The sequence below is a fragment of the Palaemon carinicauda genome, chromosome 5 (assembly GCF_036898095.1).
Source record: "Palaemon carinicauda isolate YSFRI2023 chromosome 5, ASM3689809v2, whole genome shotgun sequence".
Lineage (NCBI taxonomy): Eukaryota > Metazoa > Arthropoda > Malacostraca > Decapoda > Palaemonidae > Palaemon > Palaemon carinicauda.
In genome coordinates this window covers 97,484,062-97,500,068 of record NC_090729.1, presented here as the reverse complement: position 1 = coordinate 97,500,068, position 16,007 = coordinate 97,484,062, and the positions used below count along the sequence as shown (strand labels likewise).

General features: G+C 41.8%; 1 protein-coding gene across 2 annotated transcripts in view; it reads right to left on the bottom strand.

Moving 5' to 3' along the window:
- Positions 1-16,007, bottom strand: part of LOC137641375 (DDB1- and CUL4-associated factor 6-like) — an 861,079-nt gene that overhangs the window by 115,354 nt on the left and 729,718 nt on the right. For both annotated transcript variants that reach the window (XM_068373879.1, XM_068373880.1), the window contains one exon: positions 16-124. In XM_068373879.1, the coding sequence (XP_068229980.1) occupies positions 16-124 (109 nt within the window). The remainder of the gene's footprint in view (positions 1-15; positions 125-16,007) is intronic.

The window sequence follows — 16,007 nt, the reverse complement described above, 5'->3', positions numbered from 1 at the left end:
TAAAAAGGTACTTACTGCCACGTCTTATTTGATTCAGTGATGCTAACATCCTAATCATAAATGTCGCTGGAACTGTGATGGTATCACGTGTCTCTTCTAAAAGGGCTTCATTTCTTTTGGTAATCTGGAAAAATTAAAATATCTTCATTAAAGCCTATTACGCCCAAATTCTGTAAAGTCTCATACTGTCATATGGACTTGAATGAAAATATCCAGAGGGTTATGCAGTTCCCCAACGGAAAGAAAGTAATTTGAACCAATAAACGGATTTTGACGTAGGAAAAATCTATTTTTGGGTAAGATAGCCATGTCGTCCTGATGGAAGTTCCTTCAGGGAGCTTCCTACTGTATAATATTTCTGTGAGTGATATTACAAGAGAGTTACCGTCAGGTATCACGGGGTTCTAACCCCCGGAACGACTATCCTAAGATATTGTGTCTAATCAGGGACGTATCCGTAGATAACCAGATATCTGCACCCCAAACAGACTTAACCCAGTCTAGGAATCTAAGGAGGAGGATAGGTAAGGAGCCGTTACATATCCTCTAGCTTCATAGAACTACTTGTCTCTGATAAACTCGTTTCACACAGCAGTGCAACTACCGTGAGAAGCACCCGACGAGGCATCGGGGAGGGACAACGTAACGTTTGGGCCATCAGGACAACATGGCTATCTCACCCAAAAATAGATTTTTCCTTTGTCAAAATCCGTTTTTTGGGCTCGAGCCATGTAGTCCTGATGGAAGTGTACCATAGAATTACCTATGCCTCGGTAAGAAGCCTCAAAGAGAGAGGTCCCAATACCGAAATGCACTTACAGGATGACTCCATTAAGGCATAGGTATCACTCTCAACTGTACATCCCAGAACAGTTTGGAGGCAGAATTGACCGGCATGACGGTCCGACAAGGAAGCAATAAGGACCAAAGAACCGCCCTTCACAATTGGAAAATCACCTGATTCTAGTGTCGGGAACTCTAAGGAACTCAAAATTAAAGGAGGCATCATAGGTGAGGCGCATGGAACCAAAACCAGCCAGGAGATTAAATCCAATTATGGTCAGGAAGGATAATAATGAGAAGGTATACGAAAGTTAATGCCGCTACAGTAATTAAAATTATAATAGTAGGGCGTGGAAAGTAAAAGGCAATTCATAGCCTTTTACTCACAATAATCAGTGCAAAGGTTAACAAGCAACCATCATTAACCACATATGGAAAATTATTGTACAAAGCAAATGCATCCCATCCATACCCATACATAAGGTAACATTAGGAGACAAGACATGACACAAGGAACCATAGGAAACAAAAAGGAGTAATCACCCAAACCAAATGACATATAGCTTAACTACCATTTAGACAGTTAGGCTGTAGCACTGAAGGAACACACAAAACGTCGGAAAGACACCTGTGAATCTGAAAAGGAAATGATGAAGTGCATTGTTTCCTTTTTTCCTTGAAGCAAAAACTACTGTTTACTCATTGCTAATAACAAGCTAAAGGAGTGCCCTAGGACGCATTGTGGGCTATGTCGTTGCAGCGACTTTGATAACACTTCCAGCAGCCACCACAAACTGGCGTGTCTCCTCCAATTGCTTCATATAATGCCTGAAGAAAACCCAAGTGGACTTCCGACCAGTATACGTATGCCTGCAGTCCCTCGAAGGACATATACTGGAAAAAGTTCAAGAAGGAAGCCACATCCCTAGGGTTGAGACCTGATGTTTTACTAGCCAGGTCCACTCTTGGTATAAAGTAAGTAATCTTAGCTCTTAACTGATTCAGAGACAAATCAGACCCAACTGTATCATTTTGAAACAAAGACCACCCTTAAACTGCACTGTCCTCAGCAAATACACTTTTGGACAGTGCATTGGAGACAGGAAAGGATCACTTGGTAGGGGAACTATTTTCTATAGACCCCAAGGTGAAAAGGGAAGTTCATTCTTAACCAGAAAAGTGGGATCAGGGTATATATATACCTTACCATTATCCACAAATTCAATGTGGTTCTCGTCTCTAGAAATCGTCACAATATAACTAACCCGACCACCGAAAGCCATCCCAATTAACAAGATGACTTTCCGAGTGGGATCATGAACAGAAGCCTTGTGATTGCCTATGTCCGAAGCGAATTGCAAAACTTAGTCCAAAGACCAAGAGATAAGCTTAAGTGGTGCCAACAGCCTTAACCTTGCACAAACCCTCGGAACTGTGTTGAAGAGATCCGAGGTGAAGTCAACGTCAAAGGCGTATAGTATAGGTCTAGTGAGGGCCGAAGGGTACAACGAAAATTTGGAGGAAGCTAGACGTTAAACATGCAAAGTAAGCTGGAAACCTAAACAAAAATCCATAAAAATCGACCCTGGATATATGTCTTTGACATATTTGGCCCATTTCGTTCATGACATTTCATACTGATTCATGGTGTTAGACTACTCATATTTTCTGCAAATACCCACTTATCACATTGAATTTTAAACTTCATTCCCAGGGCTAGGGCGAAACAAATTAGGAGATGAAGATTGTTCGATCTCCATGATGAAGCATAAACAATTCTTTCTCTGTCCATCCTGAGACAGAATCGGGATGGTCATGGCACCAAGTTGGGGTTCAAATCCGTGACAATGGGAAACCAGTTGCTCTTTGGCTACCGATGAGCCACCAGAGCCGCCATCCCTTGAAAGATCTAAGCCTGTCCAAAACCTTCACGAGGAGGTTGAACAGTGGAAACAGGTAAATTGTCGACCAACAATTCCCATCCAGGTACATTGTGTTTATGCCCACGGCTGCTTGAACCACTGTCGGTGCTACCTAGCAGGGAAATATCATGTTGAGACTCATCGCAAACAGATCCACTTGAAGGCCAGGGACTTGATCCCACTGAAGGTTTCAGTGGGAGAGATGTTGAGAAGTGCTAACCTTTCTTCTGAACCAACGTAAAAACAGCTATCATTACGTAGCTTAATATAGGAGACCTCGACCCTTGTCTGTTGATGCAATAGACTATAACCCTGTTGTCGAGGTTTAGGTCGATATGAATGTTCTTCTTCAGGTATAATTTCTTGAGGGACATGATGACTGCCATGGGCTCTAGAATATTGATGTGGTATTGTTAAAATTTCCTAAACCAACAGCCTTGCACTTTCTTGGGTGAGTTATGACCCCCCCCCCCACCAACCATCCAACGATGCGTCCGCATAAAGTGTCACTACTTGAGGAGGAAAGCGCAACTGCACTGTCTGTGAAAGACTTTTGGCAGTGGACCACGGTCTAAGTTGCTTGTGCAGTAAAACATGGGTCTGCTGCTGATAGTCAAGAAGAGCTTTGGAGGCTCTCCTTCCCCAAACTCTGTTTGCATCTTTGAGCTGTACATTGAGGATAAGGTTCGTGAATTGTAAAGATCCTCAAACCCCTTCCTGGCGTTACCTGGTGATCATCCCCGACTTGATCAGGGACTTGACTGACGTCTCTATTTCTTTTCTCCTGGAAGGAGGAATAGATCGGGAGTGAGACCTAAGGTCCCAACAAATCTCCAACCACTGGAAGTCTTGAGCTGGAGCCAGTTTCAAATTCTTAAAGTTCATCTGAAATCCAAGAGACCAGAGGAACTGTATAACACAATGGGCTGCTACCGAGTACTCTGTGCCGAGGGAAGTTACACTAGCCAGTCGACCAGGTACGCCTCTACTTAAAGGACTTTCTCTCTAAATTGTTAACAACCGCATCTGTAAACTTTGTGAAAATCCTCGGAGCTATGTTGAGCCCTAATGGCATAGCTCTGAATTCGTAGCCTTTTCTAGATAATAAGAATTATATAATAAAGAAGTCGGAACCTAACTGCTAACTACAGTTCAGGATTTACCTGGTGAGACATCAGTCTCTTACCAGCGAGTTTTCTCAGACTTCCCAGCCCACCAGGTGACACGATTGATAGAAATTCATTCAAATTACACCTAATGAGTCAATATTGATAAATATCAACACAATATCGTGCTCAAATAGAAATAAATTTCTACCTCATACTTGGGATCAAACCCTAGCCCCTTCAAATGAAAGGCCAGGTCGCTTCCAACAATGCTACCAGAGACTCTTCTCCAGGCTGCAACCCAGGCAGGGGGAGAAGTGTCGACCTATCGGATGATACAAAGACGTCGGTAAGATCTATATAGAGACAGTGAAAGCCTCCAAGGGTCGTAAGGTCCGTATCTGCAAAATAGTCAACATCAGGAACCTGTCGCACTGAACGAACAGGTTTAAACTGGACAAGACGAGAATAGTTCGAGGTATGCTCGAAACCTTTTTGGAATGCAAAATAATCAACCTTGAAATCTCATAGATCTCAGGCAGCGGATAACTCCCCTCTTCAAGAGGTCTTATACATACTGTTCCAGACAAGGTGTTGTTTCTGGAAGAATCTCCTGAGCTGTGGTGGCCTTTGTTACCACTTCCAACCAAAGCCATTGGAAACGACGCTCTGTGTCCCAGGACTGAAGAACCCACAATCCTTGAACAAGGCTAGCTGTCCCCCTACCAGGAGACCTTCATTATTTGTGTTGAGGGCGTTAACCTTTTCCTCCACTGCTGTTTCTAAGTCCAAGACCCCTGGACTTGCCTCCACTGTCAAGACAGCCTCGGAAAACGACCCTTACTCATACACAGGGCGATAGGCCGGGGACTGTGACACCACGTATTAGGGCACAATGTAGACAGTCTGAGTGATAGCGGCATAGGAAAGAACAAACGACTTATGATGATAAGTCTGTTTGTGAGGCCTCTTGGGTTGTGGCCTCTCCCAGAGGTGAATTACCTCTTCAATGAGATCCCCCACTACTAGAAAAGGCTCTAAGTTCTGTGACAGCCTTATGCGTAACTTCCTTCGCTATCTTCTAAGGAAACAGTTCTTTTCCCCAGATGCTAGAGGTGAGAAACGTTCCAGCTCAAGGCGGATGGTAGCTGTGTCAAGTACATGCTCTCTGCAAGCTTGACAGGCCTGAAAAGAAGCATAAAGGTCTTTCATAAAGGTTGCAAAATGAGTTTCGCCAATAAGGAAAGACTGAGGCATCTGCAAAATTCCCGAACATCATCTCCATGAAGCACTACAGATGTACCGACACTGACAACCATTGTCTGGCCTACGACTCAGCCTTAAGAAGGTGTTCAGGAATCCTGGCCAGCTTCCCAAGAAATTGGCGGCCGGCCGCATTTTTATCAAGTTTACTCTCGGCAAAAGTAAACTGGACATTGGTCCAGTAGACGGCATCATGTGGTAAGACAGGCGAGGCTGGTGTGTACTCTTCCAAAGCTGGTAGAGGCTTATATTGATACACCCTGCCATCATCATTGCTGCATGCAATAAGGTGGCTAGGAGGGCAAGACCTTATACCGAGTCGACTCCTCTTGCTTCTTCAAAGCCTGGATGTTTTCACATGAGGCCTTGAACATCATCATTTGGTATTACTAATTCCCTTCCATGAAGGCTTTTGAGTTAGCCATAAGTACAAGATCCATTGTAGTACCCAAGGTACTCGGGAACATAGGGGCACCAGGAGCCCAGCAGAAGATGATGGGAGGAAAAAAGGGCAGGAACATCCCCCGTCACAAAATAAGTAATCAGAAGGCTGTTGTCATAGTGGGGTCGAAAGTGGCAGACACCACAAAAACCTTGATAAGATCAGACTTACATCAACCTCTTACCCGGATGCAAAGGGACCGCAAGAAGAACATGCGGTCGACATCGGTGGTATCCTTTGAGACCCATCTGGAGTGAAGTAAACCCTGATGGTTCCAGTATGATACTGGACCTTTCATCCTCCGACACCGCGCGTGTGTGGCAAGTATTGAGACCACAAGGATGCCTCACAGTCCTGACCCAAATCTGTACTCAACAGTGCATCTTCGTCATAGGCACCGCCTGTAAGGAAAAAAGGGTTTCAATGAATACTACATCCTCCAACAGTCACCAAACGCTGAAAAAAATGGATTAATAACATTCCATGTTAACAATTGAGGGAATAGCAATCCCCAAATTGTGTAAATGCAATTGGTGAGAAAGGAGATAAAGTACGAAATGTCCATTCCTCTATTGAAGAACGTGAGATTGGAAAACATAGCCACCTAAAAGTCCGTTGCTATAGGGCCAAATAGGGGAAGGGGGGGAGAGCTCATGGAAAGAACCGTTGCTCCTATATCTCCGCAGACAAATGGCCAATTAGAAGGCAACGGTACAGGTAAACTTAATAGTTTAAGCAATCGACGCGTCAATTAACAAGCAAAAGTCTTTACCAACCCTGGGGCTATAACAATAAGTTAATAACTTCAATTAGAAAAGACCCGGAAGTGGGAACTAACCTATAGAGTTATCAACCTTCTATCCAATCCACACCCTCAGAGGGAAATGGACAAACTGGTAGAAAACCCATAACCATATGTAGCGGTTATCGCAATGCAGAGGCCTAGAAAACCTTTCATAAAAAGAGTTCCCAGGCCCAACATACATAAAGAAGCCTCAAAAGTTGAAGTAAGGCTCTTATGTTAATCTGTGGTTGAATTCACCTACAGTCAGTAGAAAACTCATTTTAGCTTATGTTAGACGGTCTCATATAAAAAAGGACAGAAAGGCATGCGACCTATAGGTACTGGCGTTGCCAGAAGTACCGGCAACGCCAGGGGGAACGGCATTGCCGCCCACATCTTGTGTGCCCTAAGACACTGGTACATATTTCCACTCCCGTAGACTAGTACTAACCCCGCCGCCAGTAACGCCAATGCCGTCAGAAAACGGGCATGGGTTTCCGCAGAAAACATCTTGCGAAAGGTGAAGGCAGTGTCTCCAGTGGCGGCACGGCCGTAAGCAGCGATGTATCACCAGTACGGGTACTATAGAAGAGTATAAAGTGTCGAAAGTTGGCGATATAGCCATTAGGTACCGGCGCTGCCAAAGGCGTGTATGCCAGATATACCAGCATTGCCGGAAGTACCGGCAGCGCTAAAGGTATCAGCATTGCCGGAAGTACCGGCAGCGCTAAAGGTATCAGCATTGCCGGAAGTACCGGCAGCGCTAAAGGTATCAGCATTGCCGCCAGCATACTATGTAGCCTAAGGCACTGGCACAGACTGCCACTCCTACAGACTAGTACTAGGCCCGATGCCAGTAAAGGCAACTCCGTTAGAGGCAAAGGTGCCTAGGGTGGCGGAGACAAATGGTAAGGGTTCTTGCAGAAAATACCGTGCCCTAGCTGAAGGCAGCGCTGCCAGTAGCGGCACTGACTCAAGCAGCGACGCATCGACAGTTCAGATACTATGGGATAGTGTGCCAACAGGTGGCGGCAAAGCCGTAGGTACCAGCACTGTCGTCAGTCTGATAGCTCGACCCTCATGGAGGGCCAAGGAGGGCCAATGTCCGTCCCAAAAAGGCTACGATTTAAAGAGTGGTGACGACATGGAGTAGCAATACCCATGTATCAAAATAAATACCGCGCCGTCAGAAACGGCGGCTGCCGTCCGATTGAGAAATCTCAGAGGCTAGGAAATAATGGCAGTACAAGTAAGTCGGCGCAGCAACATGTTGAGATCACCCTTCGCAAAGGGGAGCTCCAATGGACTGCACAGTCCCAGCACGAGAGATCACGGGCGATTGCAGAATATCGGACCAACTGATCGCCGACGATGGTTAGGCTAAGCCTAATAGGCTAGTCTAATTGTCACCAAGGGCTAGGCTAAGCCTAATGGGCCAATGCTGCAGGTCGATCGAGAAATCCCAGAGGCAGGACAGGTAAGTCGGCGCACTGACAAGAGGAGATCACCCTTCGCAAGGTGAAGCTCGAAAAGACTACGCAGTCCTAGCATGGGAGGTCGTGAACGAGTGCAGCATGGCGGACCAATGGATTCGCCAACAGGGGCTAGGCTAAGCCTAATAGGTCGAAAAAACTGGAGGATCGAAAGCAGCAGGCATAAGGGGCTCAGTAAACTAGTATAACCAAGGAAAATACTCTTTAAGGGTAAAAACGCCGCTGCCAACGAGACCAGTAAGAAAGACCTGATCGCCATTGGTGAACCCACCTCCGACAAAACTACCACTCTCGAAGCTAGGCTAGCCAGGACCAACACGCATAAAACTAAAACTACCTTAATCCATAGTAAAAGTAAACACAAAACAGAGCCCAAAGCATCGTAATGCCAAAATAATGCTAGCTAATGTGAAACTAGTGACAACACTAAGTGAACACAAAATAAAAAGGGCGGAAACGTACACGAAATGGCGCCCAGTGGCTACCTTGACTCAGAGTGCCCCACTCCCTCATCGCCATAAAAAAGTTAACCTGGATAGGTATCGTTATTTGACCACCTTAATTAGGTATCGATGGGTCGACCTCGACCCGAGGTCCAAAAAAAAAATCATAAAAAATTCAATTACAAAGCAATTCACAACCTTTTACTATTAAAAAAAACTTCAAAGAATATTCTATTCTTCAAAAAAAAAGTAAATGAAAGCTAAGTCTAAAATAAATATTCATTAAAAATAAATAAAATAAAATAAGTATACCCCAAAAAAAATGACTTTACAAAATAATTCACATAAAATCTAAATATGGAAATAAACTAGAACTATTCTAAGTACCTAATCTACGATAATTGAGCACCATTTTCTGAGATCCGGGGAAGGGGGTGGAACCAAAAGGGAACGTTTCCTGAAATGAGATGTTTTTTTGGCTAAAAAATCTATCCTCTTTTCAACATTTTTTTTGGATAGGTAAATGACATAGTTAGTGGCTGAAATTTTTACAGGATATTGTATTATTATAGTACAACAAAAATGTGTAAAAGAATCTGCACTTGGAAATTATTTAATGTTTTATAAAGGGGCAAATTTATTATTTTTTTTTTGGCTGAGTTATATCATGAAATCTTTTCAAGACAAATCCTTATATCCATTGCTGAGCATGGTATTTATGCATGAAAATATCAGAAATTTTATAAAAAACGGATTTTGAGCGAAGCGAAAAATCTATTTTTGGGTGAGGTAGCCATGTCGTCCTGATGGAAGTTCCTTCAAAGGTAGCTTCCTAGGTATATTTGACCTAGAGTGATATATCCCAGACAATTTATCAAAGGTATCCAGAATTCTAACTCCTGGAGCGAATATCCCTTAAAATTTTACGAAGGGATATCGTGTAATATCAGAGGACGTATTCTTGACACGTCTCATGGCTATCTACGCCCCCAATAGAGCTTTCACTTCGAGGGGAAAGAGAGGCAAGAATAAGGAGAGTCGTTACAGAGACATCGCTCTCGACGCTCCCTACTGCTCTGCAAATAGTGCGCCAATCCGCCACCGCGAGGCGCCACCGTCATTCTTTGTAGCTTTGTAGGTGTTGCAGATACAGTACTATAGGGAGGGATTCATTATCCTTTCTCAAAAGAGGGTGGGTCCATCAAGACGACATGGCTACCTCACCCAAAAATAGATTTTTCGCTTCGCTCAAAATCCGTTTTCTGGGCTCAGGCCATGTCGTCGTGATGGAAGTGTACCAGGGCATTAATGTATCTGTGGATTTTCAATAGTGCCATTCATCTCGAGCTAAATCTTTCCTCTTCGGTCTTTAGACCTAGAGACACTTGATGTTACCGTTATACATCAATCAGCTGATCATGAAACATGTCAGTGCCTCTTGCCCCTACAGGGAAGAGTCTGGGTAGACTCGAGGAAAAAACCCGAGGATTGTGAGTTCAAGGAACAATCTAGCAAACCGTTTGTATATTAATGTCAACATATACGTAAAGCATAGTCTGTACTAGGATGGTATTGGTTTGAGCAGGTTACTGTACCTCCCGGGTCTATCGATGAAGACACGGACAGGTTTATATACGTGTAGGAAACCTTAAACAGTAAAATGAACAGTCTAGTACAACAAGATCTTACCTGTTTGCCTGGAACACAATGAAACTTAGTTCTGGTATTTACTTTAATATCAAAAAGAGTCAAGGATGCTCTGACTTATACATACAATGAAATATTTTGGGGCGAAAGAGACGCAAATATTCGTTCTATTGTTTATTACAAAAATAGAAATCATGGTTGTAAACAATTACAATGTATGCTGAATAATTCTGCATAAAAGCATAAACAGTAATAACAGGATAAATAGGGTTTGCCTGAAAAGGAAAACATTAGCCACATTAGGGAAATATGAAATTTCACTATATATTCTGTTGTTACTAGGAACACTGTGCATATAAACACTGTGCATATAAGAATGCCTGGCACTTGTGTCAGTTTATTATACTTAATGTCACATGTGTAGGGAGAACAGTCTATAGTGTTATCACTTAACCCTGGATAGGTACGGTCCTCGGACACCCCTTTAAGGGTATACTCGGACGCGAACGACCCCGACGCCAAAAAAAATTCTTGAAAAATCAGTTTTTGCAGTAACCTCCTTTTTTCTTTTGCCAAAAAAAACTTCAATGAATGCTCAAAACAACTGTAAATATAGATACTACTCATCTGCAGAAAAACTATTTATTATAAATATTTTAAAAAATTAAGTAGAAAAAAAAAGACCTGACATAAAAATTCATAAAAAAAATGTTTATACATATATACAAAAATCCTTTTAGGAATTGATTCTTGAATGTTTAGGACACATCTTGATGTATTTTGAATGAAGTCAGACCCATGGAGGTGAAGATCTGAAATGAGAAAAAAAGGGTAACTTTTTTTGGCCAAAAAAAATTGTCCAAATTTCATGAATTTTTTTGGGTACCCAAATGAAATAGGAAGTGGCTAATTTTTTTAGGGAATAAACATATGTTATCCTAAAATAGAAATATGTAAAAAAATCTTCATTATTTTGTAAATTACATTTATATCAGGGGCCATATCTAAAGGTAATTTTTTGAGTACTTGGAAATTTCGTAAAAAAATACATATATTTAATATATAATATGATATTTATGCAGGTAAAAATATACCAAAATATCACAAATTCTATAGGGAACAAGAATATATATAGATAGGGCAGCTTACGCTTCGGATATGTCCACAAAATGGCCGTCAACCACACTGACTCAGACTCCCTAATGTGCCACTTGAAATGTAGGAAGGGTATGTCAATTTGAAGGTGTTATTTACTAATCTAATTATTATTGGATATGCATAAAAATTGTATGGTGGGTTGCTGGATAATTGTCGATTATTTTACGACTATAAAATTAAAATTCTGACCCAAAAAATTTTTTTTGAAGGGAAATAAAATCGAAAAAAAAAAATGTAAAACAATATTTTAGCTAAAAAAAATTTGATGATATTCAATCAAAAAAAAAAGTAAACAAAATTTTCCGACAAATAAACATCTAGAGGAATCATTACTCTGTGATAGTTCCTTAGTACGTAGTAATTTTGAAAGAATTGGGAAAAAACGAAAAAATGGCAATCACCGGAAAATCGAACACATACCTATATATACGCCATATCTGGCTAAAAAAAAGATAGGCATGGGTAGCCAGATCATCTAGAAACACTTTCCAACACTATAAAAATATAAGTTTTGCGACACTACTTGCCAATTCCTTACGGTAACATGACTAAGCAAAAAAATGCAAAACAAATAAAAAGGGACACTCGTGGAAAAAATGGCCATTCTAATATACGGCATTTCAGAAAAAAAAAATTTCAGCCACGTGCTAGGCAAACCATCAAGGCATATTTTCCGACAAATAAACATATAAATGAAATATTACTCTGTGATAGTTCCTTAGTACGTAGTAATTTTGAAAGAAATGGGAAAAAACGAAAAAATGGCAATCACAGGAAAATCGAACACATACTTATATATACGCCATATCTGGCTAAAAAAAAAATAGGCATGGGTAGCCAGATCATCTAGAAACACTTTCCAACACTATAAAAATATAAGTTTTGCGACACTACTTGCCAATTCCTTACGGTAACATGACTAAGCAAAAAAATGCAAAACAAATAAAAAGGGGCACTCGCGGAAAAATGCCCAACATTCTAATATACGGCATCTCAGATAAAAAAAAAAGACATGCACGTGTTAGCCCAACCATCAAGGCACACTTTCTAACACATAAACATGAAAAAAAATCAATAATATACGGCAATTCCTTACTACGTAGTAAATTTTTACAAATATTGAAAAAAAAACAGAAATTGGCAACCGCAGTTAAATACCCAATATACCAATAACTACGTCGTATCTGACAAAAACAAAATCACGCATGGGTAGCCAGATCATCTAGACACACTTTCCAACATTAAAAAAGCAAAAGTTTTACGACACTTTTTCGCAATATCTTACGGAAAAATTACTTGGCAAAAAAATTAAAAAAAATTAAAAAGGGACACTCGCGGTAAAATGCCCGACATTCTAATATACGACATCTCAGATAAAAAAAAAGACATGCACGTGTTAGCCCAACCATCAAGGCACACTTTCTAACACATAAACATGAAAAAAAAATGAATAATATACGGCAATTCCTTACTACGTAGTAATTTTTACAAATATTGAAAAAAAAACAGAAATTGGTAACCGCAGTTAAATACCCAATATACCAATAACTACGTCGTATCTGACAAAAACAAAGTCATGCATGGGTAGCCAGATCATCTAGACACACTTTCCAACACTAAACAAGCAAAAGTTTTACGACACTATTTGGCAATATCTTACGGAAAAATGACTTGGCAAAAAAATGAAAAAAAATGAAAAAGGGGCACTCGCGGTAAAATGGTCCTCGTGGTGATGAACGACATTTTAACTAAAAAAAAAAACATGCACATGGTAGCCAAACAATCCACCAAGACATTCCACGACTGATAACCTATACAAGTTGCACCATTCTACGACAATTTCATAATACGTAATAACTTTGATAATTATGCAAACTACCTCAGAAGGGTAAACTCGGACGCGAACGACCCCGACGCGTCTCAGAAATCGGGGAAGGAGTACAGCTACAGCAATGCACATCTGGACACTACTAGAGCGTGTAGGGGAGACACCTCCTGCAGGTCGATCACCCACAAATTCAGTCACAGGGGTGAGTCACGTGAGAAAAACCTGTTTTTTTTTTTACGCTCGGGGTCGCAAACGACCCACCGTACCTATCCAGGGTTAAACACAAAACTCAACATGATATGTCTTACTAGTCTATCATGTACACCATTCACTATAAGTCCCGAATAGTGGACTGTTCTTCGCAGTAATCAAGCAGCGGGTTTTATTACACTGCCCGCCGCCACCACATGAAATTTAATTTCTTGTAATTGCTTCGCATAGTGCTTGAAGAAGACCCTCGAGGACTTCCATCCAGTATAAGCACGAAGACTTTCAAACGACATCGTTGTGGAGGATTAATTTTTGTTTTATTTTTCTTTTTTGCCAAATCCTGAGAGAGAGAGAGAGAGAGAGAGAGAGAGAGAGAGAGAGAGAGAGAGAGAGAGAGAGAGAGAGAGAGAGAGAGAGAGAGAGGGGTAGTTAGTGTATCAATTGTTTGTTGTGAGAAAGACTGTTGGTATAAATGAGGTTGTTTGTTTACTTTTAGCTAGGTTAGGAGAGAAGTAAATGTTTCGGAGCGAATGCTTATTTTGATTTGACTGCTGTAAGTGTCAGTTCTTGGGATTTGAATGCTGAATTATCATTATTATTTTTCGACCAGCGTGGAAGTGATTATTTATTTAAAAAGCCGTGACTCCTCCTTTGGAAAGAGTTCACTTGAATGTGAAATTGACTGTTGATGACCTGGCTTGCTTAAGGAACTTGATTGTGTTTAGAATGCTCTAGTGGATTGACCAACTGTTGATGACCTGGCCTGTTTATTACAATTACGATTTTGATTGCTGTTATTGATGATGATGATGATGATATAGACTGCCCAATTAAGTGAGGCAGTTATAGCGGATTGTGCCAGTGTTGTGTCTGCCAGAGAGTTGTGGCTTTGGCCTAAAAGGACTGTTGGCCCTAGTGTGGATAAAGAGGTCCACACATAAACAAATACTGTATTGGTTTTGGGGTATGGTAATTTTAAGTTTGTTAGGGTTTTTTTTTTTGAATGGTGTTACGTTTTTTATATCTAATATTGTTTATGATTAGGTTTAAGTATTTTGAATGTGGATGGTTTTGGTTGGATTTATTATAGTTTGTAAGAAATATATAGTTTTAAGGTTATGTTTTTGTTTATTTTGTCCTTTTGTCCAAGAGTCTGGTTTATGATAAAGTAAGGGGAAAGTTTGTATTGAGGAGACTATTGCCATTCAGAGTGATTCAAGGGTGTGGGGTTTGTTGTTTGCAACATCCCGCCACATCGTTAGGAAAAAATTCAGAGACGAGGCAACTTTCCTCGGATCATGACCTGCGGGTGTACTGTCTGGATCCGCTCTGCGAATGAAGTAGGTTATTTTTGCCCTAATCTGTTTCAAGGATAACGTTGAACCGGAAGTCTCTCCCCTGAAAAGCTGACCTCCATTAAAGTCTGAAGTTCTACGAAGATAGACCTTTAGGCATTCCACTGGGCAGAGGGATGCATCTTCCTTCAGAGGGCAGATTCTCCAGGGACCCCATCTCTTAGTGGGCAGCTCGTTCTTGGCGAGAAACGTCGGGTCCAGAAAGAGGTTCAGTTCTCCATTGTCTGTGAACTGAAAGTGGCCATCATCCCTCGAGAGGGCCACTATTTCGCTAACTCTGGCTCCCGAGGCTAGTGCAAATAAGAATATCACCTTCTGAGTCAAGTCTTTCAGCGAGCAATCCTCATTGTTCAGGGTTGATGCTATATGAAGAACTTTGTCCAAAGACCATGAAATGGGCTTAGCAGGAGCTGCAGGCCAAAATTTGGTGCAGGCTTTAGGGATCTTGTTGAAGATTTCGTTGGAAAAGTCTACCTGGAAGGCGTAAAGTATTGGTCAGGCCAGGGAGGATTTACATGTAGTAATCGTATTGGCTACTAAACCTTGTTCATGAAGATGGATGAAGAAGGACAAACAGAAGTCCTTAGAAATCTCCTTAGGTTCCTTCGCCTTGACAAAGGCCACCCATTTCTTCCAGGAAGACTCATATTGTCTTCTTGTTGACTTTGACTTGTATTCTTCTAGAAAGTTGATACTGTCCTTAGAAATCCCAAACCGTTTCTTGACCGCTAAGGCGAGAAAATCATGAGATGAAGGTTCTGGGTTTTCACTGATGAAGCTGAGACAGTCAATTTCTGCACTTGCTGAGTCAGAACTGGGTCCGGCAACGGGATCAGTTTCAGGCGTAGTTCCGTTACCAGGGGGAACCAAACGCTGTTGGGCCACTTGTGGGCCACTATTGCTGCCGTCCCCCGAAAGGATCTCAGTTTGTCGAGGACTTTCAGCAGAAGGTTGGTTGAAGGGAATAGGTAGATCTTGGACCATCTGTTCCAATCTATGGACATTGCATCCATTGCTTCCGCTAGAGGATCCTCGTACGGGGCTACGTACCGGGGTAGCTTCTTTTTGTCGCTCGTTGCGAAGAGGTCTATCTGCAGTCCTGGGACTTTGCGTAAGATGAAGGAGAACGATCTTGCGTCTAGGGACCATTCTGACTCTATCTATTTGGTCCTGGATAGAGCGTCCGCTGTCACATTGCGGAACCCTTGAAGGTGGACTGCTGAAAAGTGCCATTTCTTCTTCTCCGGTAGACAGAGGATGGCTAGTATCACTTGATTTATGTGAGGCGATCTCGAGCCCTGACGATTTAGGCATCTCATTATGACTTCGCTGTCTAGAACCTGACGGATGTGGATTGAGCAGCGGAGTTTCAGTTTCTTTAGGGAAAGAAAAACGGCCATGGCTTCCAGAAAGTTGATGTGGAAGATTTTGAAGAGGGGAGAATCAGGTTCCTTGGACTTTCCGATGATGAGAGTGACCTCCCCACCCTTCTTTCGAGGCATCCGTGTGAATGGTGACTGACGGTGGAGGTGGTTGTAAGGGAACCATGTTCTTTAGGTTCTTGGCCTCCGAC